At 42.2% G+C, this 25,879-nt stretch overlaps 1 protein-coding gene across 1 annotated transcript; it reads right to left on the reverse strand.

The window, feature by feature from the left end:
* Positions 1-229: 229 nt before the first annotated feature.
* On the reverse strand, positions 230-25,171 carry LOC117257746 (RNA-binding motif, single-stranded-interacting protein 2). The gene is made up of 14 exons (XM_033628035.2): positions 25,032-25,171; positions 14,952-15,148; positions 11,387-11,445; positions 9,083-9,174; positions 6,762-6,919; positions 4,825-4,904; positions 4,585-4,694; positions 4,433-4,479; positions 4,246-4,339; positions 3,977-4,027; positions 3,721-3,831; positions 2,335-2,415; positions 2,154-2,244; positions 230-370 (listed from the first exon to the last, which is right to left on the reverse strand). The coding sequence occupies exons 1-13, from the start codon at positions 25,101-25,103 to the stop codon at positions 2,167-2,169; spliced, it is 1,230 nt and encodes a 409-aa protein (XP_033483926.1). The 5' UTR covers positions 25,104-25,171; the 3' UTR covers positions 230-370; positions 2,154-2,166.
* Between the last annotated feature and the right edge of the window lie 708 nt (positions 25,172-25,879).

A 25,879-nucleotide genomic window follows, 5' to 3' on the forward strand; every position in this document is an offset into this window, starting at 1 on the left:
CTAGCTCCCCAGAGTAGTTTTAGAAAAGAAGATGAACAACGTTCAAAAAAATCTTTTAAACATGTGTAGTGTGTGTGTGTGTGTGTGTGTGTGTGTATGTGTGTGTGTGTGTGACTGTTATCAAAATAGAAGCTCCTTGTTCTGTTCTTCCATTTCCCATTGCCTGTTAGCCTCCAGCCTTGCATGTTTGGAGTAAAAGAGTTTGTTTTAAAATATGAGTTTGTAGAAAATATCTTTTTTTTTTTATTGTGTCCTTTCTGTGTAACAGTCCGTGTTCCTCCCGAGTGTCTGGTGCCTTACGTGAGGAGTCGCTGTGCCAATTGTCAGCACTTGGGGCCCCTTGAGAGTCACTCTGGCTCCAGAGGAAGATCTGACACAAGGTGACAAGACCAGCCAATTAGACACAGGAGCTACAGCTGCACTGTCTCCTTTTGCAGTAGCAGACAAAAAAAATGCTTTTGGATTTAGAGAATACTTCATCCCCCAAATGACCATTTGTATGTCCTCCTGTCCACTCTGTATCCTCATATGAGGACATCACATTTCGGGTTTACTTGACCTCATACTTCATTCTACTTAACTTAGACCTGTTGTCCTTGTTCATGGACACTTTTTGTGCCATCTAGTGGTAGTAAAAGCACAATACACTAATCCATGTAAAAACAAGGTGGCAGCCATCTTTGCCAAGTCAGTCTGCAGCCGATCCCGACACAAAAGTGGACAATTCTAGCAACAGTAACAAGCTAAGACACTGTTAATTTGGAAGGACTCGTTTGAAGACATTGAACTTTATTATCGTCTTGTTTGAGGACATTTGGACTCAATAATCATTGCTAATGTTTAGTTTTTTATACTTATTGGGTCCTACTGATCCCAAATAGCTAGGAGGAATTAAAAATGCATAACAAACAAAAGTTTGGGTGTTAGCAGGATATCAGTTACACACCCTGTGTTACATTGAATTTGTGAGGAAAACTTTTTCTCACATGCCCCCACGAAAAATTCTAGATGAATTGAAGTCATAGGGGTCGCATTTAGCAACAGCAACATTATAACGGGAACTGCCCATTAGTTCGACTGCCCATTGGTTCGACATCCCATTGTTCCAACCATATTAAACTCATTGTTCCGAAGTCCGTTCCGAAATCATCATGATGCCCTGCGGTTAAGGCCTGGTTAGGTTTAGGCACAAAAAACACTTGGTTAGGGTCAGGAAAAGATCATGGTGTGGGTTAAAATGAAAAACAAAGTGACAAACTCATAAGCCATGAGCCTGCTCCGCCTCAAGCCGGTCGCGGCGCACGATACGCCCGCCGCGAGCCGTTCAGCACCGCGAACAGTCGGACTAATGGGATGTCGAACCAGTGGGCTGTCGAACCAATGACATGGACCCCATTATAACAACACATTCGTTGAAAAACTCTCACACAACTCATGCAGTGTAATCTAAGTCTAGTTCATCCAGTCGTATGCTCAGTACATGAAAAATATACATCTCTATCTGACAGAAATCTGAACTAAAAGGGAAACTTATCTATGCTCTCTTCAAAGCCAAACTCTGTTGACAAAAACAGAGATTTTACCTCCCTGAACACGGATGCTGCTGATCTAACGCTGCCTCAGTCAGTTAGGTTGTTTGTGTTATTGTGTGACTTAAGTGTTTTAAAGGGTTAGTTTGGAATTACCAAAGTCACACAATAACACAAACTAATTGACCGAGGCAGCTGTAGACCAGCAGCACCAGACCAGCAGCTCTTGTGTTCAGTGAGGTAAAATCACTGTTTTTGTCAATGGAGTTTGGTTTGAAGAAAGCATAGATAAGTTTCACTTTCTCCACTAGAGAGGGCTGACTGTTTGGGAAGTACTGAGCCTACGACTGGATAAATGAGACTTGGATTATGCTGCTCGAGTTGTCTGAGAGTTTGTAAACAGATGTTTTGATATAATTTTGCCCTTGTTAAACAGGGTTGCCTTTGATTTGAATTCATGAAAAAGGTTCTGTTTTTGGATTCTTCGTTCAGCAGATGCACATTTGATGTAACACTGGATGAGTAAATGTTACACAAATGCTCATTTGCTGGGGTGAAGTGTTCTTTAAGATGTGCGGACGTACAGAGACAAACACAGAGACACTGGAAATGATCAAAACCCACCTCTGCTAACTCTTCACTTGTTATGCTGGTAGGTGTAGGTTGTGTGTTCTGTGGGTGTCTCTATGGCAACAGGTTGTTGGACGGCACTTTCCTGCGAGGGAGAAAGCAAAGATTAAATCCATGAGTGACTGTTTAACATAACAATTTAAATGTTGTAGTGAGAGAAAATAGAGGTTACTACCTCAACTGACATGTTGGTGGCAGGCACTTGGGTGTACTGGGGAATGTAGGTCCCCTGCATAGAAGTGTTTGCAGGCATATACTGCAGGAGAGTGGAGATGAGAAGTTCATTAAACATAACAGCTACATCGGCAATTAAACCACTTTCAAGTAAGCTGCTCTAGACAAGATGTATGTCAAATTACATCCGTTTTTATCAGCCTAAAAGACACTGAACAAAAATATAAACACTTTTGTTAATGCTTCCATTTTCACAAGTTGAAATTAAAGAGCTATGACTTCTTTCATGTTCTCAACTGATACATTTCTCTCAAATTTTGGTCACATATGTTTGTGAGCACACACTATCCTTTACATTACTCCACAACTGTGTTTTGGGATGTCACAATAAAAGGCCACTGTAAAATGTGCAGTTTTTATCACAAAACACATGCCACAGAGGTCGCAAGTTTTGGGGGAGCATGCCATTGACATGCTGACTACAGGAATGTTCATTTCTCCATCATAAACTGTCTCCTACGTCATTTCTGTGAATTTGGCAGCACATACAAACAGCCTTTCAACCGCAGACCAAGTGTAACCACGCCCGTCCAGGACCTCCACCTCCAGCTTCGTCATCTGCAAGATCGTCTGAGACTAGCCATCTGGGACAGCTGATGCAACAGCTGGATTGCACAATGAAAGACTTTCTGCACAAACCATCAGAACAAGTCTCAGTGAAGCTCATCTGCATGCTCGTCATCCTCAGCAGGGTCTTAACCTGACTGCAGTCCATCATCGTAAGCAACCTGAGTGGGGAACTGCTCATCTTCAAAGTCGTCTGCCATTCTGGAGAAGTGATCTTTTCACTGACGAATCCCATGTGACCAAAACATGCATATCCTTAGCTCTAGTCATGGGAAATTTATAGTTCGTAGTCCCTAATAAATGTCTTTTTCAAGAAAAACCTGCACATGTTACAGTAGCCTTTTATTGTGACCAACCCAAGGCACAACTGTGTAATAATCATGCTGTTAAATCAGCATCCTGATTTAACAGATCCGGCAGGAGGATGGATTATCTCGGCAAAGGAAAAGTGCTCACTGACACGGATTTTAACAAATCGTGTGCACATGTGCGCACAATTTGGAAGTATAAGCGTTTTGTGTGCACAGAAAAAGTGTTGGATCTTTATTTCACCTCATGAAAAACAGGAGTGTTGCATTTATATTTTTGTTCAGTGTACAAAGGGGAATTGCAACTCAAGAAGAACATCCCATCTGATCTTATCATGCTGGTTTGCACTAGCTATCTTCTTGTACAGTTTATCACAATCACAGACCCTATGCATCTTTAACTGCTAAACATTAATGATAGCTGAATGCTGAACATTCTGCTCTGTACTGACTGTGCCGCTGCTGCCCATGGAGAGGTGGCTGAGCTGCTGCGTCAGGGGCCCCATCATGGAGGTCGGCTGGATGGACATGGTGTGGTCCATTCCTGGCGTCAGGACTGCTCCCTATAAAAAGAAGGCATACAGCAGTGTTAGCGGTTGCCATTAAAACAAAGAGACTGTTAGTCAGACGGACAGAATGTGAAGGCAGCAGAATATTAAAAGGCTTCTGCTGCAACACAAACAAGAAGGAAGGCCTAAAGATACTTACTGTGGGTGGCATGATGTATGACTGGTGATGTAGCCAGGATGGGTTGTGGACCTGCAGGAACAAGGAAGACAAATGTGTAGCAGAATATTACATAAAAGGTTTGAACAACTCAGAAAACAGACAAGCAAACCCTCATATATTTAGCTGTATTGTTTTTAGATTTAAAGCATTTTTTGACAACTACTGTTTCAGACTTTATCGGTATGTGACAGCAGCAAACTCCAGTCTTTCACAATTTAGACCACGCAGCTCTGAGGGTCTGAAACTACCTGGTAGGTGGACACAGGTGAATGCATGTACGGGGAGAGGGAGGTCGGCCCCATCATCCGGTTTGGGGCGATGCTGTAGGGGGAGGAGTAGAACCTACAGAAAGAGACACACAGAGCTATTAGTCACCACAACATGATCGCACTCCCTGTGGGTTTACAAGGGTATTTGTTTGAGTGTGGCACTGACCCATTCTGTAAGGCTGTGGTGGGGTCGTAGGTGAGGGTCATTCCTCCCTGGAGAAATGAGACAAAGAGCTGTGTCATTCTGAGGCTGAACACAAGCAATGTTATATAATAAAGCATTTTCACAGATGTCATTGATGTAAGAAATAAACTCACAGTCTCCCCATCTCTCGTCCAGGGCCGGCCATTCTGCAGATATTTTCCTTGGCTCTGACGCTTCTTCTGGCCTCCGTCAGCAAATTTACACAACAGTGGCTCTGGTGGCACTGGAGCAGTAAGAAAATGTTACGTTATATGAATTTATACATAAAAAAATATGACATTTTATAATTTGGGTTATATTCTTCAACAGATTTTTTTTAAAGAGACGACATTTTAACCTCAAAGACACCTCACCTGGTACTCCAGGTGGAGTCTTGATATATTTTCCATTGAAATGTTGGATGATGGCTTCACATTTCTCTGTTGACTCCATCCTACAGACAAGGAAAAGGTAAGTGTTAATTACAAACAATCACAGTGATTAACAGTAGCAAGTTACAAGGCTATCACCATGTGTGTTTACATTTCCTGCACCGGCCACCAGAGGGCTCACTCACCATGAGTTATACTGAAACATGCAGCTGGATATTTTCTTCATAGCACCATCACTAATCAACTTAACCAGCTGTCCTAATACGTGTGACTAAATAAACAGTAAAAATGTTGGTTCCTCAGCGGCTCTGCAGTGTGGGTTGAGGTGCTATGAGGCACAAAGTAATGTTCAAGCCCCTGTATGGTTCTTAAGAGGTTCTCTACTGTTATTTTTCCCCAAGTATACTAAACTTAACTAAGCTGAAAAATCAGTAGAGAACATTCAGGCCCCTGTGCAGTTTTTCAGAGGTTCTCTAATGGTTCTTTCCCCAGTAAGACAAACTAAACTAAACTGAGGACCCAGTAAAGAACCTTTAAAGCCTCTGTATTGTTCTTGTGAGATTCTCAACTGGTTTGTCAGCTCAGTTTAGGTTAGTTTGCTGGAAAAGGATCAAAACACTACATTAAAATAACCTGCAAACAGTGTAATTCCAAAGGGTAACATATTAAATCAGTGGCTCTCAACCTTTTTGCCCCCATGTGCACAGAAATATTCAAGGTTTGAAAAGGTTATGTAATGTGTTTCTTAGTTAGCATTTAGAACAGCATTCTGAATCTTTAAAGGCAACATTTTGTGAGATATTGTTAATAATTATTCATGAAAATGTGGTCCGCTACTGTTACTCTGATGTATAGCATAATATATTATAATTAGGTAGAAATAATAAGTATTTATATATAAGTATTTACATTTATGTAAAGTTTTAGAAATATAAAAATAAGTGTATGATCCTAAAATGTACAACACAAGATAGATAAATAGAAATAGAAACAAAAAAAGATGTACCATATGTGCATCATGTGTTGAATATACATTCAAAAGTAGTGTTGATAATAATAAATTGGAACAGTAGTCCACGGGACCACTCTGAATAGACCGCAAGTGACTCGCAAATGTGTGGAGTTTGTAAAAACACACTTTATTTTGATGTACAATGAATTTCCAGCACAGAGTTTTTATTTTGAAGTGCAGTTTTCTGGTGTAGCGTAAGTGAATAATGGACAGTTACTTAACAGAGACAGCTAACTAGGTCAACAACATGGCCACACACAAGTATGACACTGAATATATTAAACTGTGTGGACTAATGACTAAGGAGAAATTTGGACCCCATAGCTGGATCCATTGGGAACCACTAAATTAGATACTGAAAAGAATATTGCTGCAGTTGAATTATTGCACAGTTAGTGTACTGAGTTATTGTACTGTTGGGTCACTATTGCACAGTTAAAAATATAATAAATAAACTATGGAATTATAACTGCTGACAGATGTATTAAGTCCGAGGGCTGGTCTATTGGCTCAGAGTGTCTGACACTCTTTGGGACGAGTTGAAAAGTTTAATGGCCACAGGCAGGAATGACTTCCTGTGGCGGTGGTGCATCTCGGAGGAATCTTGCACTGAATGTGCGCCTGTGTTTGACCAGCACATCATGGAGTAGTTGGGGGACATTGTGGAAGATGTCCATGATATCATCTGGTGTCATTCAAGGGCCCAAGGCTTAACATTTAGAAATAATATGGTGCTATACAGCACCTCTAATGGTTCTATATAGCCCTAACTGACAAAGGCTCTGTATGGCACCTTTAAAAGATGGAGCCATACAGCACCAAAACAGGTTTCCCTATGATTACGAGCCAAATATCTGCTTTTGGGTACTTTTTTATCACCATTTTTGTTTAGAGTACAAGCTTATACCTGGCAAAGCCCACTCCTCGGCTGGTTCCGTTGGCGTCACGGAGGATGCGAGTGGAAATGGCCTGGCTGAAGGGCTTCAGCATGTTCTCCAGCTCCTGCTCGTCCATGGACATCGGCAGGTTGGAGATGTATAAATTGGTGGGGTCCTGCTCCTGTTGCTGGACGGAGAGAAACCACAGGAGGATTAATGAACGATGATGTGGGGCAGAATCACAACTGTGTCATGATGTCAGGAACTACAACCTACAAGAGAATTTATTTAACCTTTTATTAGGCAGTGTTTGAGGTGTTTGATATTTGGAAGGGAGACAGGTGCAGGTCATCAGACAGTTAAAAAATAGCCTGAGAGAAAGGGTACAGAGTTTGAAGTTGAAGGCGGATTTCATTTTGGCGTGAGCTGCATGGATGAGGTCTGAGGAGAAAAGAGATATCCAGAGATGGTGGAGATAGTGTTCTGGCTGAACCTCTCTCTCTCATTCTGGCTCTCTATGTCTGTCTCTTCAACTTTTATACATCCAACTTGCTCCTTTTCTTCTCCACGCTCCTCTCTCATACTCCATCACCCATACGTTATTACCAAAAAGGGTAGAAGACAGGCCCATTGTGTGTGACTAGCCTCTTAGGAGGATGAAAGTGCAGGATCCAGGTAATGTGATATCAAAGCATAATTACATTTCTAATGGCTCTCCTCCATCCATGGATGATCTGAAATGATTACGTGCTCTCGCTCAGTGGAGAATCACAGCAGAGACATTTTGGACAAAGGCCTTTGGAAATGATCTGAAGAACATCTAAGGCATTGTGCTATCACCCTCCCCACAAGGCAAACATTATCATTCTGTTTCCTGGGTCATGGTAATAATATGTCGCTTGCATTCAAGCAGTTACATTCATGTGGTAATCCCGACCTTGAATGCAGGCACAGAGGCTGGCTCTGTTGGCTTGCATAAATCAGACAAATTATGCAGCTTTTCCCAATCTGAATTTGAAATTATTAGAAAACTCCTCAAGTGCCACAGTTTCATTTTATGCTTTCAAACTACGTTGTAGGCTTTTTTCTTCTCTTTGCCTCCTGCTCGAGCTGATTTATTTGACCAGCAGCATCTTGTAAAATAACCAATCTGTATCACCCTCTAACCATTATGCATATTCATTATCTCAGAGTGCAGATGTGATTAAAAACCTGTAAATGCAGTGTGAATTAATTTCCAACCCATGAATAATGCATGTGTAATCGCTGCGACCTGTGGTGAAGGTGATTTCTCCTTCAGCTCCCTCCTCCCCCTCCTCTTCCTCCTCCACCCACAGCAGTGTGAACTTGAGATGCGAACCCATGAGAGCGAGCAGAGAAGAACCTGCTGCGGATTTCAACCGCGAATGAGTCATAATGAGTCAGAGAGAATTCTGACGCAAACATAAGCCTCGTTGTAAACCCGGAGTGAAGGGGTGAGTGAAATCAAGTTATTCTGTGAGCAAGGAGCCGTATGAATGTCAGTGATCCAGCTTAACGAGAGATCAGCTTTCCCAGGGTGTTGGTGGTGTGTGTGTGTGCGTGCGTGCGTGGCTTTGAGTGTGTGTGTCATAATCCGGTTGAGGCAAGGCTGGTAAAGTGCGTGTGTGATTGTCAAGTGTGTGTGTGTGTGTGTGTATTGACAGGGCGGGTGGCTGGGCACAGGGCCCTGCTGACTGGGGAGCTGCTCAGACACTGAGTCAGATGCCACCAGGGAGAACAGACAGGTCCTTTGTACAGGGAGCTCAGAGAGCAGGCCTGGGACACGCTCCCTCAACACCGTCACCAACACACATACGCATCATGTACACGTGTACACATGTGTACCTGTGTGCATCCACGCGCTCTTGTTTGTGCATGCAGCTATACTACAGTGCATTAAACCCCATAAATACCCTGATTTAAGCATACACCCAGTGCACCGCCCAGCAAACACACATGCACGCGCGCACACACAAGCTGAGGCTTAATTGGCTTATATTCCTGAACCGAGGCTCATATAGCAACAAAAAAACATGGGGAGAGAGCAGGATAGAGAAAGAGCTTGCAACAGCTTTAAAAAGACACGTTTATAAGACGCAGATAAGGCCGAGGAGCAACCTTTCTGCTGCAAGGTCAATAATTCAGCATTTAATTTGTAATTAATAATTCATCCTTTTTACTTTTTGCTGAGTCACTGTCAAAATGCCCGAGAGGGGTTTTTTTTTTCACGCGCCGAGAATTTGACTCTGACCAGCAGTTTGGTTTAAGCTGACACCAAGTTCTGAGAAACAAACCCACCAAATATTGACGTCTCAAGTGAGGCTCTTACCTTGGCCATCTGAGCCTGCACTCCACCCGCCTTCAGCGCTGTCACTGCCTTCTGAGCTGAGGCCGGGCTGTCAAAGTCAACAAAGCCATAGCCTGCGGGGACCGAGACATACAGCAAGACGTACAAGTTATGACAATGAGATATGCATACCGCAGGACTCTATGGACACAGGCATGTCATTTGAGCTCATGAAGCACTCTTATTAGTAGTATTTGAATCTGAGGAGACAGTTATGTTTAGACTGTGCTGCTCCATGGAGGACAGATGTAGAGTTATACAACACTCTCCATATTAACCACACAGTGCACTGCTGTTTGGTACATAATGTGAATCTTAAAGGAATGCTTCACTCCAAAATGATAATATGTTTATTAATAACTAACCCTGTGTTACTTTAGGAAGAAAATATTTTTCTCGCATGCCTCCATGACGAACGAAGGATCCAAAAAAGGTGAATATTCTTTATAATTTGGGATAATAGGGGTACGACTTAACAACAGCAAATCTATATCAATACATCAGTTTGCAAACTCTCACACAGTTTGTGCAGTATAATCCAAGTCTCATTTATTTGGTTGTATGCTCAGTACTTGCCAAACCCTTTTTTTGCAAAACGTTACTACTTACAACACTTCTGCATAAACAGTCTCACACACTGGCGAGTAGTGCACCTGATGTGTGCAATACGTTTTAAATAGTAACATTTTAGCAAAAATGTATCCATCCATTTTCATCTGCTTATCTGGGGCCGGGTTGCGGGGGCAGCAGGCTGAGCAAAGCACCCCTTACATCCCTCTCCCTGGCAACGCCTTCCAGCTCCTCCTGGGGGACCCCAAGGAGTTCCCAGGCTACATGACATATGTAATCCCTCCAATGTGTTCTGGGTCTGCCCCGGGGCCTCCTACCAGTGGGATGTGCCTGAATCACCTCCAGCGCGAGGCACCCAGGAGGCATCCTGAACAGATGCCCGAACTACCTCAACTGACCCATTTCGACGCGAAGGAGCAGCGGCTCTACTCCGAGCTTCCTCCAGATGTCCTAGCTCCTCAGAGCTGAGCCCAGCCATCTCACGGAGGAAACTCATTTTGGCCACTTGTATCCGCGATCTCATTCTTTCAGTCACTAACCAGAGCTGATGACCATAGGTGAGCGTTGGGACGTAGATGGGCCAGTAAATCGAAAGCGCCTGCATTACTGCAGAGGCCACATCAAACCCCCGATCCATCTCACGCTCCATTCTACCCTCACTCGTGAACAAGACCCTGAGATATTTGAACTCCCTCACTTGAGGCAGCAACTCTCTCCAACCCAGAGAGTTAGTGCCAGCTTCTTAGCTGTGAAAAGTATTTGGTTTTCTTAGTCTTCTTTGATAGTAAACCTAACAAATTTGTCTTTTGAGCTGCCAGTCAGACAAAAAAGAAACAAGATACTGAACTTGTGATGGTCATTTTTCATGATGTTATGACTTTTTCTAGACCAAATTACTGATCAATTAATCAAGAAAATTATCAACAGATTAATTGATAATTAACATATTCCTTAGTTGCAGCCCTAATTATAATATAACAATAGCACCTGAACAAAGTACAACATGATTTACGTTGACAAAGGTCAATTTACCAACAGCTTTTGGCTTATTTAATTTAATTTTTTAATTTTTTTAAATTTTAATTTAATTTTATATACTTTATTAATCCCCGAGGGGAAATTCAATTTTTCACTCTGTTGTCAATTACACACAGGTCCAAACACACACATGCACAAACTGGACCTATACATGCACTAAGTGGAGAGATGTCAGAGTGGGCTGCCCATGACAGGCGCTCTGGGCGGTTGGGGGGTTCGGTGCCTTGCTCAGGGGCACCTCGGCAGTGCCCAGGAGGTGAACTGGCACCTCTCCAGCTACCAGTCCACGCTCCATATTTTTGGTCCAGACGGGGACTTGAACAGGCGACCCTCCGGTTCCCAACCCAAGTCCCTATGGACTGAGCTACTGCCGCCCCAATTATCCAATTGTCATAGCAAAATTAGTATAAGCATGGATGAACAACTGAAATGATTTAACTTCTTACAGTCAAACAAAATGATACCTGTCTCACAGACCTATCCAGACTGGTGAAGTGGTGAAGGTGAAGTTACAAACAGCCTGTCTGTAATTTTAGTTTTCATACAACAGGAACTTTTCCCAATTAATCTCATGTAAAATTCAACACAAATGTCAAACAATTAAACACTTTTGAGTTTGCTTTGCCATCTCTGTTTGTCTCTCAGCAGTTTCAACCAGCTGATGCCTTCATGCCTCACCTTTGCACTTGTTGGTGGTCTTGTCCAGGATGGCCTTGGTGGACACAATTTTCCCATACCTGATAAAAACAATGACGTTGAGGGGTTAGGCTGGAAAACAATGTTTACATTCAATATTAGCATTGCAACATTGCTGAGGCACCCTGGTTTCTCTCTAAACTCAAAACACCCTAAGGGATCGTGCTCAATGATGACTGAATTATAATTCACCTGACAGATTCAGCGCAGTGACACTGAATACAATTACACCATCTGATAATAAATGATGTGCAAAGGGAAATCTTTACAGAGGGGTGGGACATAGATTAAATGAAATAAGACTAATATCCCTTGGGTATCTGCATGCTACAGAAACTATAGATTCCACATATCTTATTCATCCCTGCTCTCACAGAGATGTCGATAGGGATCGTAACTCGAGGGGGATCCAACATGACAACATGGTAAAAATAAATGTCTCTTTTGCATTTTCAGGATGCTTCACAATGCACTATCAATACAAAAATCTTGTATTATCTATCCAGCTGGCTGGCTATAGACACTGCAGATGCATAGGATAGTGCCTGGCTCGGGCAAATGCTTCTGTGCGGCAGAGTGTCTTATCGGTTCCCATCTCTCCAGGCATGTGCATGCAGTGTAATCTGATATGCCTCTCCTTGGCTGTCCTGTCCAATGCTGGCTCCCAGCCATACTCTCATTCTACTAACCAGCTTCTCTCAAGGCAGCGCTCTGCCCTCCGCTGGGTCTTAGTGCCTCCCACAATGCTTTCATCCAGCCACACTGACAGCACTGCTACCCATCTCGTCTGGGCTCCAAGAGTCACTTTCAAAATATTCTCCATGAGTAAGGCTTATGCGATGACCTGCTAAAATTGTAATCTGACAGTTAATCTGTTGGATTACTCCAAATAGAAAATGAAATTGTTTCTTAATTTAGGATTACTTTCCCTTTAGAAAAAAAAGAAATCTGTAAATCTTTATTCCGTCACCAAGGTGGTTTAAAGGCACACTGTGCAGGATTTTCCTAAAAATGTATAAACTCAGACAGAAATAATCCCTCTCAATCATAATTTATGACCCAATAGAAGTGTTTGGCGGAGTATTTTTCTGCAGAGACTGTTCGCCCGGCTTGTGGATGTGATAAACTTCTCAGTCCCCACAGACTTTGTGTCTGAACTAGCTACCGTATATCATATTGTCTCGTCATATGATCAAATAGAGACTTGACACTGGAAAACATCAACATACATATTATCCAGCAATCATTATTGCTTATTTGTGTGACAGAATTACCAAAGAAAAATAAATTATTAATTCAACTCAAATGTTTTTTAGAGTTTTTAAAAATATATTTTTAATTGATGTGGTGTTTGTTTTAGATTGTTACTATTTTACAAAAAAAAAGAAAGAAAACCATGACAGAGATGGGTTTGTATAGCAACTTACACTGTTTTTAATTCTATGTGAACTCTTTTTTGAACTCAGACATCTTTCCGAAACAGCAATCTGATTCACTTACAAGGGTCTGTCCTCTGATGGAGGGCACCTGCTCTTTACACCCCTGTGTGTCTGATTTCCTGTTAATCTTCATTCTTAGGTATTATCTGTGTTCATACTCTACATAAAACACTTTGAAATATGCTCTAAATTCTCTATTAATATTTTTTTCCTTGACATTCAAGGCATCACGGACAGACATAAAACGCTACACACATTCTCTGCAAACTGAATCCACCCAGTATCATTACCATTTCATGGTGCATTTCTGATTCCAGGCCATAACATGCCACCAACTGGGCTGGGCGGATACGCCAACACTGTCCTCCTATATTTCAACAAGCATCATTACTGTGGGTGCACAGCAATCCCACCAGTCCCTGACTTCACATTATGAGTCGCATTTAAGCTGTGAGCTCTGCTTGCTGCACTCCCCTGCTTACACAGTTGAGATACCCGTTTACTAAATTGCGCTCAGAGGTCTTGGGCTACATGATGCAGAGCGAAAAGAGGGGCTGGAGACGCAGCCATGTGTGAGAGAGCACAGCGTAGTCCAGCCCCGATGTCCATCCATGGTCAACCACCAGAAATGGACCAGGGCGAGAACCAGAGCGGTAGCGAGGCACCCAGAGAGAGACAACTGCAGGGGCCGGAGATGGAGAACCAACCCCCATCCCATCCTCTCATCCTTCACTCCCTACACAGTACATCTCAGAGCATGCATACAGCAACTCTTGGTGTGGGGGAGGAGAGCTCTGGGAGTGTTGTGCCCTGATACTATGCACACATTTGCTGTTCAAACTGGAGTTAACTAAGTCAAATTCCCTCCATGACTTGTCCTCTGACTGTTTTACATCCTAATCTACAAGCATTTCCCCTGTTAACAATTATTGGATACAGAATCCTCTCACAGTCTAGTTTAACAGAGAATTACATCGGCCTTAATGTGCTCTGCTAAAAGGCAAATTTCATGCAGTGATTTTATCTGCTCTGTAAAAGCAGAAATATGAGAACTACCCCCACAGAACACCACCTGACACACAAACCCTGAACTCCATTCACTCCTCCCCCTCTGATTCTCTCCATCCACCCCCTTCATGCCATTGCCCTTGTTTGTCTTTCCCTTTCCCCTGGGCTCGCCGTTTCCTGTAGGGTTGGGCAGCCTCATGTGAGCCATATCTTCCAGACAGCTGTAAAATAGCAGGCCTCTCCTCTCCCCTCCCTCCCTCTCTCTCCCTTACTCAATCTCTCTAGCCCCCTTTTTCCCTCCATTTCTCTCACTCCTCTCCTCTGTTCTTCTGGTCCTCATCACCAGGCTCCAGAATTCAATTAAGTGAACCCAGACCATTCATCCCAGCCCTACTTGTTTTGATGTCTTCCACTGAAGGCCTAACAAACATATCAGATGGATTGGATGATGCTGTTGTTTGATGTCAGACTACACGCTGCCCACAACAAAGTTTTCAAAGACTCGCACTCACGCTGATGAGCAACGCAGCGTGGTATTTATAGTGCAGAATATGACTTTGAATAAGGATAGCGTAACCTCAATGTCATCATACTGTTTGACGGTAATCTACGAGACTAAAGCACAGAGGAGCAATAACTCATGTAGGTCAAAAGTCTAAGGAGGAGTAAGAGGAGACATACAGAGAGAATTAGCGTGAGAGAGGGAGACTAAACATTCTGTACCTAGTTGTCGGAAAGTCTGCACTCGGCTTTGCCAAAGTGAAAGGACTCAGTTTGCCGCCAGGATGATTGTTGGTTTTTCCACAAGGTCACTAAACGATGGGCTTTAAAAACATTTGGATGAAAACGTGGCCCTCTTCTTCACTCCAGAAATACCTGCTAAGGTGTGCTCAAGCATTAATGCGCATTTCACATGTAAGAAAGTCATGCAGTCCTTGATGCATTCAGCCAGCCAGCCATCGCCTATCCATCCATGCATCCATCACTCTGTTGTCGTCATCCACTCTGCAACTCTAACCTGTGTGCAGCGGGGCAGCCTGAGAGAGATTTACGCAGTGTATGTGTAGCAGTAGGAGTGATTTTTTTTTTAGGTGACTTACGGCTGACAGAGTTTGACCAGATCCTGGTCTGTGGTTCCCGGGTGGAGGCCACGGATGTACAGGTTGGTCTTGCTCAGCTGCTCTCCCCCACTGCTGCTGCTGCTGTTGCTGATGGAGGTGGTGCTGTTGTTGCTATTGCTGTTGTTGTTGGGGCTTGGAGGAGCCATCTGATGGTTGGAGGGGGACACATACGTCTGCTGCAAAACAAACAGAAGGCACAGTTAGATTTGGGATGGTTAGGTGCATGAAATTAAATGTATATAGGGATGCAGTAGCAGACTCGATATGAAGCAAGAGCAGCTGGTCTGCTAAGTGACTTGCTAAAACTACAGATGTGTGAGGAGAAAGTCAATTAAAGACACAGTTTGCCAGAACATGAGACACAGTAACTGGTTGCAGTGAGATGAGATGGAAAATAGTGTTGACAAAAGTATCGATTTATCAATACATATGTATATTTGAGACGTTTCATTATTCATTTTCCACAGTATTGATATCCCGCTAACAGCTGGGCTTTCCCGCTCTCCCTTATTGCTAATGTTCACTCAGTCATTCTGTTATTCTCTGCTACTAGCCAAGAAATGTCATCCCTGTCATATTATAGCCTTGTTCTCTTTTAACAAAAATGTTAAATTGTGTGCCCTTGAAAATGGTTATCAAATGTCTATATGTTTCAGGGTATTGCATCGAAGTTAGAATTGCCAGTATTGTGACAACACTAGTGGAAAATGTAAGTAAAAAATACAATGCAATTCAAAGGGAAAAGTGAGAAATAACACGTGAGATTACATCATGTACCACAAACAGACACATATTCATATTAAAAGGTCAGACATACAGGGACTATCTTTGCATATGGGTGTAATGTGTACACTTGTATAGACAATATACTACAGGCTCTTTATACGCTCCGGGATGGGAAGTAGAACAACCCCATCCCCATCCCCCCGCCCCCTACAAACTTCAAACATTTACTGTTAAAATAAATCAAAATCCTCTACAAGCAGCCAGCAGCATTTTAGCCTCGACAGTGCACCTTGCTTGGGCAGAAGATAAATGAATGGCGGCCATTCAGTCTGTGCAAAAATGGAAGAGGGCTGCAATATTTTGATACGCTAAGTAAGATCCAGTCTTTAATGTTGTATGAATCAATACCTTAATACAGTAGTTCTCATACTTTTTTTGTCAGTAATGTCCCCTTTGAAATATGCCCACTTGAGAAAGACTGTCCAAACAGACTAGCTGTTGACAAATAAATCCTTAAGACAATTATATACCCTGTTCTAATGTTATTGAGGATTTTAAGGCTCATATTTCAGATAATATTTCTTTGTTTGCAAGAACTTTAAAACTGTTCTGTAGCGATGCTGACCTTACCTTTTCCAGTAATGTCATTTTGCACGTACATGTATTTTACATGCCTTAGTGAAGGCTGGGACACTGAATCATTGCTTGACCACTGTATCTGTATAGCTAACACACATGAATCACTGATTATCACTGAGAAATGTTGGTTTGAATGTTGAGACCTTACCTTATTGTTTTATCTTTAAGTGTGCCTAGCAAACTGACCTATTTTTGAACGGTGCAGGACTTGAGAGAAATGCTACTTTGCATGCAGAAATGTAAACTGTAAAACTCTGTAGCATTCATGGGAACTATGCTTTGCCCAACTTGTGGTGGCAACCGAGTCCATTTAAACGTAAAACCAAAGCGTATAACATGAAATCTGGTTGGAATTAACGTGGCTGAGCTCCACACTCCTGCAGGAGAGTTTTCATTGGGAGTTTCTGAAACACTTCCAATCAACACTGTTCACAGGGAGATCTGCGGATTATCCACAGTAACCAGGACATTGTTTCTGGGCAAGAAAAAATTATATTGGCTTTTCAGATTTAATGTCTCAGTACTCTGAGCAGCAAAAAAACCAAATTCCATTCCCCACAACTCTCTTGGGGTTGTAGCGAAATACTCAAAGCCTAAACTATCTGCGGCCAGATACCACTCAATGTTTTGTTTCAGATTGGGATAAACTGTCCTTTTAAGTAAATATACTCCTAAACTAAGCATGAATGCCACATTTTTTTGCCACCACCTCTCAGATGAATGTAATGTTGGCAATTACATCCCCTGGGCTATGTGCTTGTACCTAAGCTGAGCTGATTTTATGACCTGTTAGTTCAGTATGCCACTGCACACTGCTCATGTACTGTGTGTGTAAGCATGAGAGCAGTATGCACAGACTTGGCTCACATCAACACATGCATGCAATGAGCATGTTATGGGTTGTGCAATATATTCATCAGCATAAACATGCCCACATATAAGGCAATGATAGGGAATCTTAAATGTGTGTGCAGATGTGTGCGTATGCATAATATTTTTATGTGATGGCTGTTTTCAATGCTTGCATTTAAAAGACACAATTAATACTGTGAACCATGGTTTGGAATAAACAAATCTAAATTGGTATGGGAATAAAATGCCAGCTAAGTTTGGCCTTGGTGTTGCCTCCCTCCCGCTGCTGGTGGAGGAGGAACTGTTTGATTAGTTAGGGTCAGCAGGCTCGGCCCCGGGGAACAATGGGATGGCTTGTTGGACACCACAAGGTCAGCGCTGGACCACCAGCTTATTAACAGAGAGGGAGTTGTCAGAAGACTGCTAGAATCAAGCTAATTATGACACCTCTATTTCTCTCTGCGGTGGATCTGTTTCTCACCAGCTAGTGCAGGCTGAATTCCAGAAACACAGACACATTAATGTTTTAATGCACAGTCTAATATGTGCACATTACAAAATTAAATTGGATTCAGATTTGGTTTGGATGTTGTAACATGATCTGAAAATGTAGGGGGGAAAAAAAGTTCAAATCAGTCTTCATGTCCCTGCCAACATACTACAACCAATATACTAAAAGAGCTCTTACCCTGCATTCATGTGGTGTTGGAATAATCTGAAAAATTAGTTCTCCACTGGGAAAATTCACATGAATGCCCCCTCAAGTCAGAACAACTGGGAAAGTCAGCAAAAATTTTGGTACAGGACTTATGCTGCATTCAGACGGATTAAAGCAGACGAACAACACTGTCTAGATGGCACGAGAAAAAAAAACGAAGAGTCCAACAGAAAGGCAGGACGGTAACACAAAACATGCACGACACTATGGTGTGACAGCAAATGCCATATTGTTTACAAAGAATAGAAATTAAATATATCAAATCATATTACTGTTTTCGTGTGGAGTGAAGGAGTTACGTAGTAACATCTGGCTGTGTGTTCTGTCCAGAGGATGGCAAAAAGTTAAATATTTTAACTTTGAACCACAATGCCTTCTACGATTACCCTTGCTGGTATTCTCTGACAACCTCGCTTAAAGGGCCAGTGTGTAAAATGGGTTGAAAACAGTGACATCAGTGGTCAAATTCTAGATTGCAGGGCTCACTCGCTCACCCCTCCCATTGGGTAAATGACGGTGGCCTCGTAGGGACAAAAAGCCTTGCGCACAACTTTTTCAGGAGTAGGTCTATCTAGCGACAAGGTGAATGTTTATTTAGAAATCTAAGCCATGTTGCAACATTGTAATGAATCCCTCACGAGCAGGAGACCAGAGTAGCGTTCGGGAAAAAGGCCAGTTTATTTGAGCACTCCAAAAACTCCGGTAACACTCCAGGGGGTAAAAGACTCCGTCCCAAACTCTGACTCTTCTAGCGTAACAGACACACTTCATACACACATACTCGTTTACCATACTGAGTGGGGACCCCCTCCCCTCTCTGCTCCGCCAATCTCCAGCCCGCACACTGACTGACAGCGTAGCCTGTAAACAGAGCTCAGCTGTTTATTTAGCCTAGCAATATCTCCGGACTATAGTAGCTGCAATGGACGACTGTGAACGCGATTTTGAAGAGTTTCTTGTAGCGGACACAGATCCAGAGCCATACCTGTTTGAGCCGGAGCACACAGATGAGGAACTCCATGTGTTTGATGCTGAGTGGGCGAGAAGAGAGGCTGAATGCACAGAATGGGATTCGGTGCTACTGCTACCATCGTTGGGAGATATATCATCAGGAGGAAAAGCGCCGCAGAGAGTGCATCACAAGGAGTGAAGTTGCGTCTTCTTTTCTTCGCAGATGACGGTTCGGGTTCATTCTCTCCTGTTGCGTGGTAAGTGTGGTCCATTCGCAAACTTTATAACTAAAAAAACTTTTCACTACTCTCTATCGACGAACTACTAACACTCTCTGCTGTTTCCTCCTCCTTCTTCCTTCCTTCCGCTGTCTTCGTTGGTTTATTTATACACGCGAAACGCGTTCTCTGGCTGGCTGGATTGTCTGCTCAGTCTGCCGTACATACATGGCGGCGCAAGATGGCGACCTCTCTAAAGCAAGGCCCTTGCTATATATATATATATATATATATAAAAGCATAATTATAAGGCTACGAAAACCAAACGAATTTTATTTTATAGCGATTATACACTATACATATTAATGGGTAGAATATTCAGATTCAGATTCAGATTGACAATAAACCATGCCAAATATTACACACTGGCCCTTTAATTTCACTGTCTTGCTCTCGTCCACTAAAATGATATTTGGTTTGCCATCTAGCCTACCATCTCCCTGATTCCATGTGAATGCAGATTTACGAAGTTGACCTCAAACAAAGTGCCCCAGAAATGAGTTCCAAAAGCTATAAAAAAAACGTTAGCATTTGACCACTCCTGGTTCCCTCATCTAAAAGTCAATACATTTTTTGAGTGGGTTTTTGGTGAGATGCCTGAAATAAGGTCTGCGGTTAACACAAGCTTAAGGGATGTCCAGGTTTTGTTCTACAACATAAAATACGTCAGTAAATACCCCACTCGAGCAAGTTGAAGTTTCTACATGTCTTAAAAAGCAGTTGCAGGCAAGTGGCTTAATGAGACTAAAGCCACACCTAGCTGTGCCGAACACGGCTTTACTGTCTTGTGGTGTGTGTTTGGTGACATTAGCTTTTTACTTCTGGCGATTGCATTTAGGCTTCAATAATCATGAAAATGGTGTTCATTTGTGAATATAAATATTTGTTTGCCACAGATCTTATATTTTTGGCAGTTATTCAAAATCTAACGGAAAATTCTGTAGGGTTTTTTTGACAAGGGAGCAAATATGATGCTAACTAATGCTAACTTCCGGTCTAGAGAAAAATGTCATCCCTAGGGCACTCAATAACACAGGAACATGGTGGATGACAGAAAATATTTGGTTGACGTTAAAAACTTTTTATTAATTCACATATTACAAATTAAATTTTGCACACATGTAATGTGTAATATGATATAAGGTTGTGACCATTATTTATATTGTATATTATATTATTATATAGCTTCTAACTGTTTCAACATATGGGTATCAACATGAATCCCTACTGGCACGTTAAACGCTCTGAGATTTAAAATACAACACATCTTTGTAGCGTCCATATTGTTTCATCATTACGACTGAAGAGTCATGAACACAACTTGGTCAGAAGAGCGACTTCTCAACTCAAGCTTCCTTGTGGTGTTAAAACTCGGAAAAACGGACCATCCGAGGAGCACTTGAATGCACACTACTAACGGTACTTTTATTAGTAACGTCTGTCAACGCAGAAGTTCAACAACAGCGCCTAATATCGGTAGAAGGGAAACGGGACAGAGCTGTATTAAACTAGGTACATGTCAACGTTCGTTAGTACGTTATTTTTGCGTCAAGCAATATAATATAAGCTCACAAACACGGTGTTTCTCAAAGCTTTAAAATGCTAGTGTCGAAGCAACAGGATAGCTAACAGCTAGTTAGCTGGCTAGCTGAATGTTCTGCTGCCGATTGAAGGTAGCTAACGTTAGCTGTTGTTGTTTTTAACGTTAACGTTACATTAGATGCACTTATTAAATGTTTTCCCACTCCTCTAACGTTAGTTTACGTTTCTGACACTTTTCAAAACTATGTTCAACATCAAGTATTAAGTTAAACTTTATGCCCCTTTCAGACGTGGAATTAATACAACTTTTACATGGTTTCATCTTATTGTTGAAGGAAAATAATTATCAAGTCAAACTATTTTCTGTCATGTTTGTAAAACTTAAACTGTGTATCTGATAACTGTAGAGGCAATTTCATTGTGTTCCCTTCACATAGACTAGAGGAATATCAAACATAGATCTGTAGCCAGCTGATGTGTGATGTACAGCCTGGTCTACAGATAGGATAACTAGGGAAACTGACATAGTATTAAAGATACATTCTAAGCATGTATGAAAATGCATGTGTAATACATGAATGCAATATTCTCTAATAAAAAGCCATTTTACCTGACTGCGAAACCCCAAATACAAGACAAATGTGCACTCTGATATCTCGTATTACTTAGCTACATCCTCTCAGACTCTATTGACATGAGTAGCAACAACAGTGATTCCTTTGCAAGCTTCACTCTATCCACGCAACCCAGCAGCCTTATGTTTTCCAAACTGTCTAGGAATCAGCCTTCATAACTTACTCCCTGTCTTTTCAGTCAAGCTGAGAAAATCACAGTGACTCACAGAGCCCATTCATCTCGGCCCTCTTCTCTAATCTCCCTCTCTTCTTAAGCATCAATAGTGCGCTGTTTGTTTTTCCACAATCACAGCCTCTTCCTGTGCTTTCCCTTGCCTTCACTGTAGGCAGCCCGCACAGACTATCAGGAGGGATGCACCTGCAGAGGCCTGGGGAGATAGGATCTGATGGGAGACCGAGTCCGGGCCCAAGCCTGACTAGTGAGGCCTGTCTAATTAGGATCTGAGCTTGTTAGCGCAAAACACTAATCCCTCTCATGTGCTCTCAAGTCAGAAGGTAGTGTCTCATTAAGGCCGCTCTGCTAGGCTCCTTCTGAGAAAAAGATGGCAGTGAGTCAGATCCACACCTACTCCCCATCTGCCCCAGCTCCAGGTGTTTTGCCACCCATGTAAGGTAATGCCAAACACAGGCGAATATGCATTCAGAAGAACACAAACACAGTTAGAAAGGAAAGGTTTGAAAGTATGATAAGAGTCTTAAACGTGCATGATTTGGGATCACAATTCACATTTTTTCCTAGCTTGTGAGGTTGCATATCGTCTCAGTTAGCCTGTGTCCAAAACCTGACCTCTAAGCCTGTTACTGATTTCCTTCCTTCTTGTTACTCTTCAGTCCTCAGCTGCCTATGTAAACTATTTGCACTGTTTCTTACATGCATCACAGTGTCATCTCTGAGCATTCTTTACATTCCTCTGCAGTACACAAATGTTTGTGTTTCTCTCCTTAAAGTGGACAGGGGTTGTGGGGGACATGTCTTGGTTTAGCATTAGAGTTCAAGCTGTCATCGTAAAATTGAGCTACATTCCTGGAGGCATCACAGCTCTGTGGGAATAGATAAATACAGGAAATCCTCCTGTACACATGCAGCATATACCATTTACTATTGGCATGATAAATTGATTAAAAAAGAGGCATTTTTAAAGTGTGTAATAACAAATTAATCCTATCCTGCCTATGAAAAATTGATGCTCAGTTGCTTCCAGCAACTCTACTACTACTACTCTGTGTCCAGAGAAGCTGGAAAAATATACAGTCCTCCTTACATCCCAATCACGATCACGCAGTTTGCAGTTATAGTTGCAGTAAGATAAATCACCTCTTTGTCTTAATATTATGGTTGTGCTTGAAGCATAAGTACTCTAAATGGCCAACAGCGTGATGCAGAGAAAGGGAGTGTGCTCACGGCAGCAGCTGAAGACTGATGAGGTGATTACAGTTGGAGGGAGCAGAGGTGATACCTGTAGGGAGCGCAGGTGACTCAAGGACTTTTTCATCCGTGAGAGAACAATAAGTGCCAAGTGAGGCAGGATGTGTGCCTTTAACTCTGTAGTAATAGCAGAGATATGAGTCTTATTATCCAATGCTTGAAAGCTACATCTCTCCGGCAATACAAACCTTTTGTGCACCTTTTGTTCTTTAATTTAATCAAGCATATAGTTGGCTACAAAACCCTAGCAAAAGTAATTTTATTCATTTTGGAAAGTGTGAAACGCATAAATTATTTGAATTAGTTCCAAAATAAAACATATTTTGCTTATCATCATCAACATGATGGTACTTTCCATCGCCATACAGTAGCATTTCAATTATGCACAAGTAAAATGTCAAAGTCAGAATCTCTATGTTGCCAAAACAGTTATTATTCATGGTGTGCAACAAGTACATGCTTGCGAATGTATGACTTATTATATTTTAAATTAGAGCGTAATATCCAAAAATGTGGAGTCCTACCTGCTTGGCTAAAGACACTTTAAAAGGCACCGTGGAAAAGATCATAGTGTAACAGACTAAATCTCTTTATATGATATTCCTGCAGCGTGTTAGGTAGAAAGAACCAAATAAAAAAGTAATAATAATTCTTGTCGTCCTGTGGCTAAAATGTGAGACTTCTCCTTGCTCTCCTTCTTCTGACTTGGTCCAGTTTCATTAAAAAGCACCAGAAAAAAATCTGTGACAGTTAAAAAGAGTCTGTTTTCAACAGGTATGGAGCACCCTGAAGAGAGCAGAAAGTCAGGACAAGGGATGCATCAGTCAGGAGGAATGTTCAGGCTCTCCTCTCCATGTGAACTGAACCACTGACAGACAAGAAATCAAGGTATGTGAAGCACACAGGGGAAAAAGGGAAAAAAAAAGGGGGGGGGGGTTAATCGAAAGCAGAGGAAAGGGTGGGGGGGGGGAGTGTCTCTTAATCCTTTTCTTTTCTCCACCCTTTTTCCCGTAGTAAAAGACACAGACCAGGGGTTACCACTTGACACTGGATTTACAAGTCTTCCCTCTGTGTGACTTTGGCGCTCTAACAATACGAAATGTGTTCTAAAAAAAGTGTGTGCATGTCTTCTTTCAAGGAAAAGGTCTGAGTTTGCAGAGCCCTTCTTGAAATGAGCACATTGTCTGAATCCAGGATTCCAGGAATTCCAGGTCATTAATCTGAGCAATCTGAATTCCAGCCAGCCGAGAGGCAGGGAAGGGAATAACATAGGGAAGGAGGGAGGTATTTGATTTCAGCACTGTGCTCACGTTATTCAAGAAATGTTGAGAGTCAGCCATCGACATACTTCACTTGCGACGCATTGTGGCATGAAATATGAATAGTTTAACAATTTCTTCAAGAATTCACACTCAAAATGCTCCAAATCCTCGACATGACTATTTCATTTACACTGTTTATGAAAGCAGCCCTGTAAAATCCTGTAATTTCTGCGTGTTGCAGAATTTAAAACCTGAAAAATCTATATGGTCTGTACAGAAAAGGTGGCTGAAAATAGATAACAATCTTGCCCCATGAATTATTCATATGGGAAGACAAGCTAATCAATATGGGACCATATATATTGTTCCAGCTCTGTTGTCACTGCTCTATGACAGCACATCCCACACAGCCACATATATTACATCTACATTATTGCACGGGCTCTGTAACTTTCCTCTTTTCCATAGTGCCATGCAAAACCCGTCATCATTAGCAGGACTGAAGGGGTGGGGCATATCGGTGCGTAAAAGAGGAAAAAAAAACTTTGCTAACTTGTGGTTAATTCAATGAAAACATCACCTAAACATCACGCAGTTGATTCAACCCTTACGAATCCAAAATAAAGTCGACTGTAATTAGCCTTTATTAGCTTGTTCGCAGCCTAACGCGCATCTACAGCACATTTATAAGCGGCTCTCCATAGTGCAGGCTAGGTATAGGAAGAGAACAGCGACCGTGTCGGGGGAAAAAAACGAAAGCAAACTGTTGTAGTAATCTACAGGCAACAATGTAACGGGTCCGCGGTAGTTTGTAACAGTGTAGCAACAACATCAGAAAGCCGACAGCAAAGGTTGCAACAGCAAGTAAGAGAGTTTAAACGTCGCCTGTGATCCACTTTCAAGGACACTGCAGCTTAAACAGCCGAGCAGCTTTTAACTGAAGAGCTCGGAACAACACCGCATCGAGAAATTAGTCTCTGTTACAGGAAGAGAGAGGACACAAATAAAGGGTATTAGTGTTGTTATTTACCTTCTTGATGTTTTTGCCGGTGTAGCCGTTGTACGGGTTGAATCCTGTCCTTGGCGGCACAGAGAGCAGCATTTTTTCACGGCGCTGTGTCCGGAGGAGCGGAGAGCCGAGGCAGTCAGCTGACGTCAGCCAGCAGGGAAATTCAGCCAGGAACAGCGGTAGTGATTGGAGTCGCTCTTCACAGCACTCTAATGTGCTACACACACACACACACACACACACACACACACTCACTCACTACACCGGCTATATGCTTAATGTGCGATATCACACTTTATCCCAGGGTTTCATGCCCCCAAGCCTCCTCTTCAGCCTCTGTATGGTAACACAGGAGATAAATACCCAGATATGTTGTTAAAATTATTAAATCCCACAAGCGCTCATGCAAGTAACCCTGTAGAGTTTAGGACTATATGAAGAAATGCAGTAAAGCAGATGTTTGTTCGAGTCAGGCATATTATTGTCATGATCAAGGGTGTAGCACAAAATTCTGGGCCCTATGCACGATCCATGTGGGCCCCCTGCCCTTCCTCTCTTGGTTTAAGTCTCTCTCACACACCTTCATCAAATCGACGCTGTACCTATGCTGTAGGCTCTGCATTAACGTAGAGCCTACGCCATACCCTACGCTGTAATGAAACTATGCGTTGCGGTGATGCAGACCTACTGTCTATTTTTGTAAGCTGAAAACCATTTCCCTCAGTGGAAACAAAGCTTTTATTTACTTTAATTTCACAGATAAGAAACAATAAACTGTGAAGAAATTAAGCCTCCACAAAATAGCATTTTAAGTCTTGTGTGTGATTTATCCTGGCCTCATATGAGCAGAGGAAAACTGCTCTTTGCTA

Source organism: Epinephelus lanceolatus, chromosome 8 (genome assembly GCF_041903045.1).
Source record: "Epinephelus lanceolatus isolate andai-2023 chromosome 8, ASM4190304v1, whole genome shotgun sequence".
Lineage (NCBI taxonomy): Eukaryota > Metazoa > Chordata > Actinopteri > Perciformes > Serranidae > Epinephelus > Epinephelus lanceolatus.

Coding starts and splice junctions, on each gene's coding strand:
- LOC117257746 (XM_033628035.2), bottom strand. CDS start 25,103: ATGCTGCTCTCTGTGCCGCCAAGGACAGGATTCAACCCGTACAACGGC. Junction 4,028..4,245: donor CACCTGTGTCCACCTACCAG/GTAGTTTCAGAC, acceptor TTGTTCCTGCAG/GTCCACAACCCATCCTGGCT. Junction 3,832..3,976: donor CATACATCATGCCACCCACA/GTAAGTATCTTT, acceptor TTCTTTTTATAG/GGAGCAGTCCTGACGCCAGG.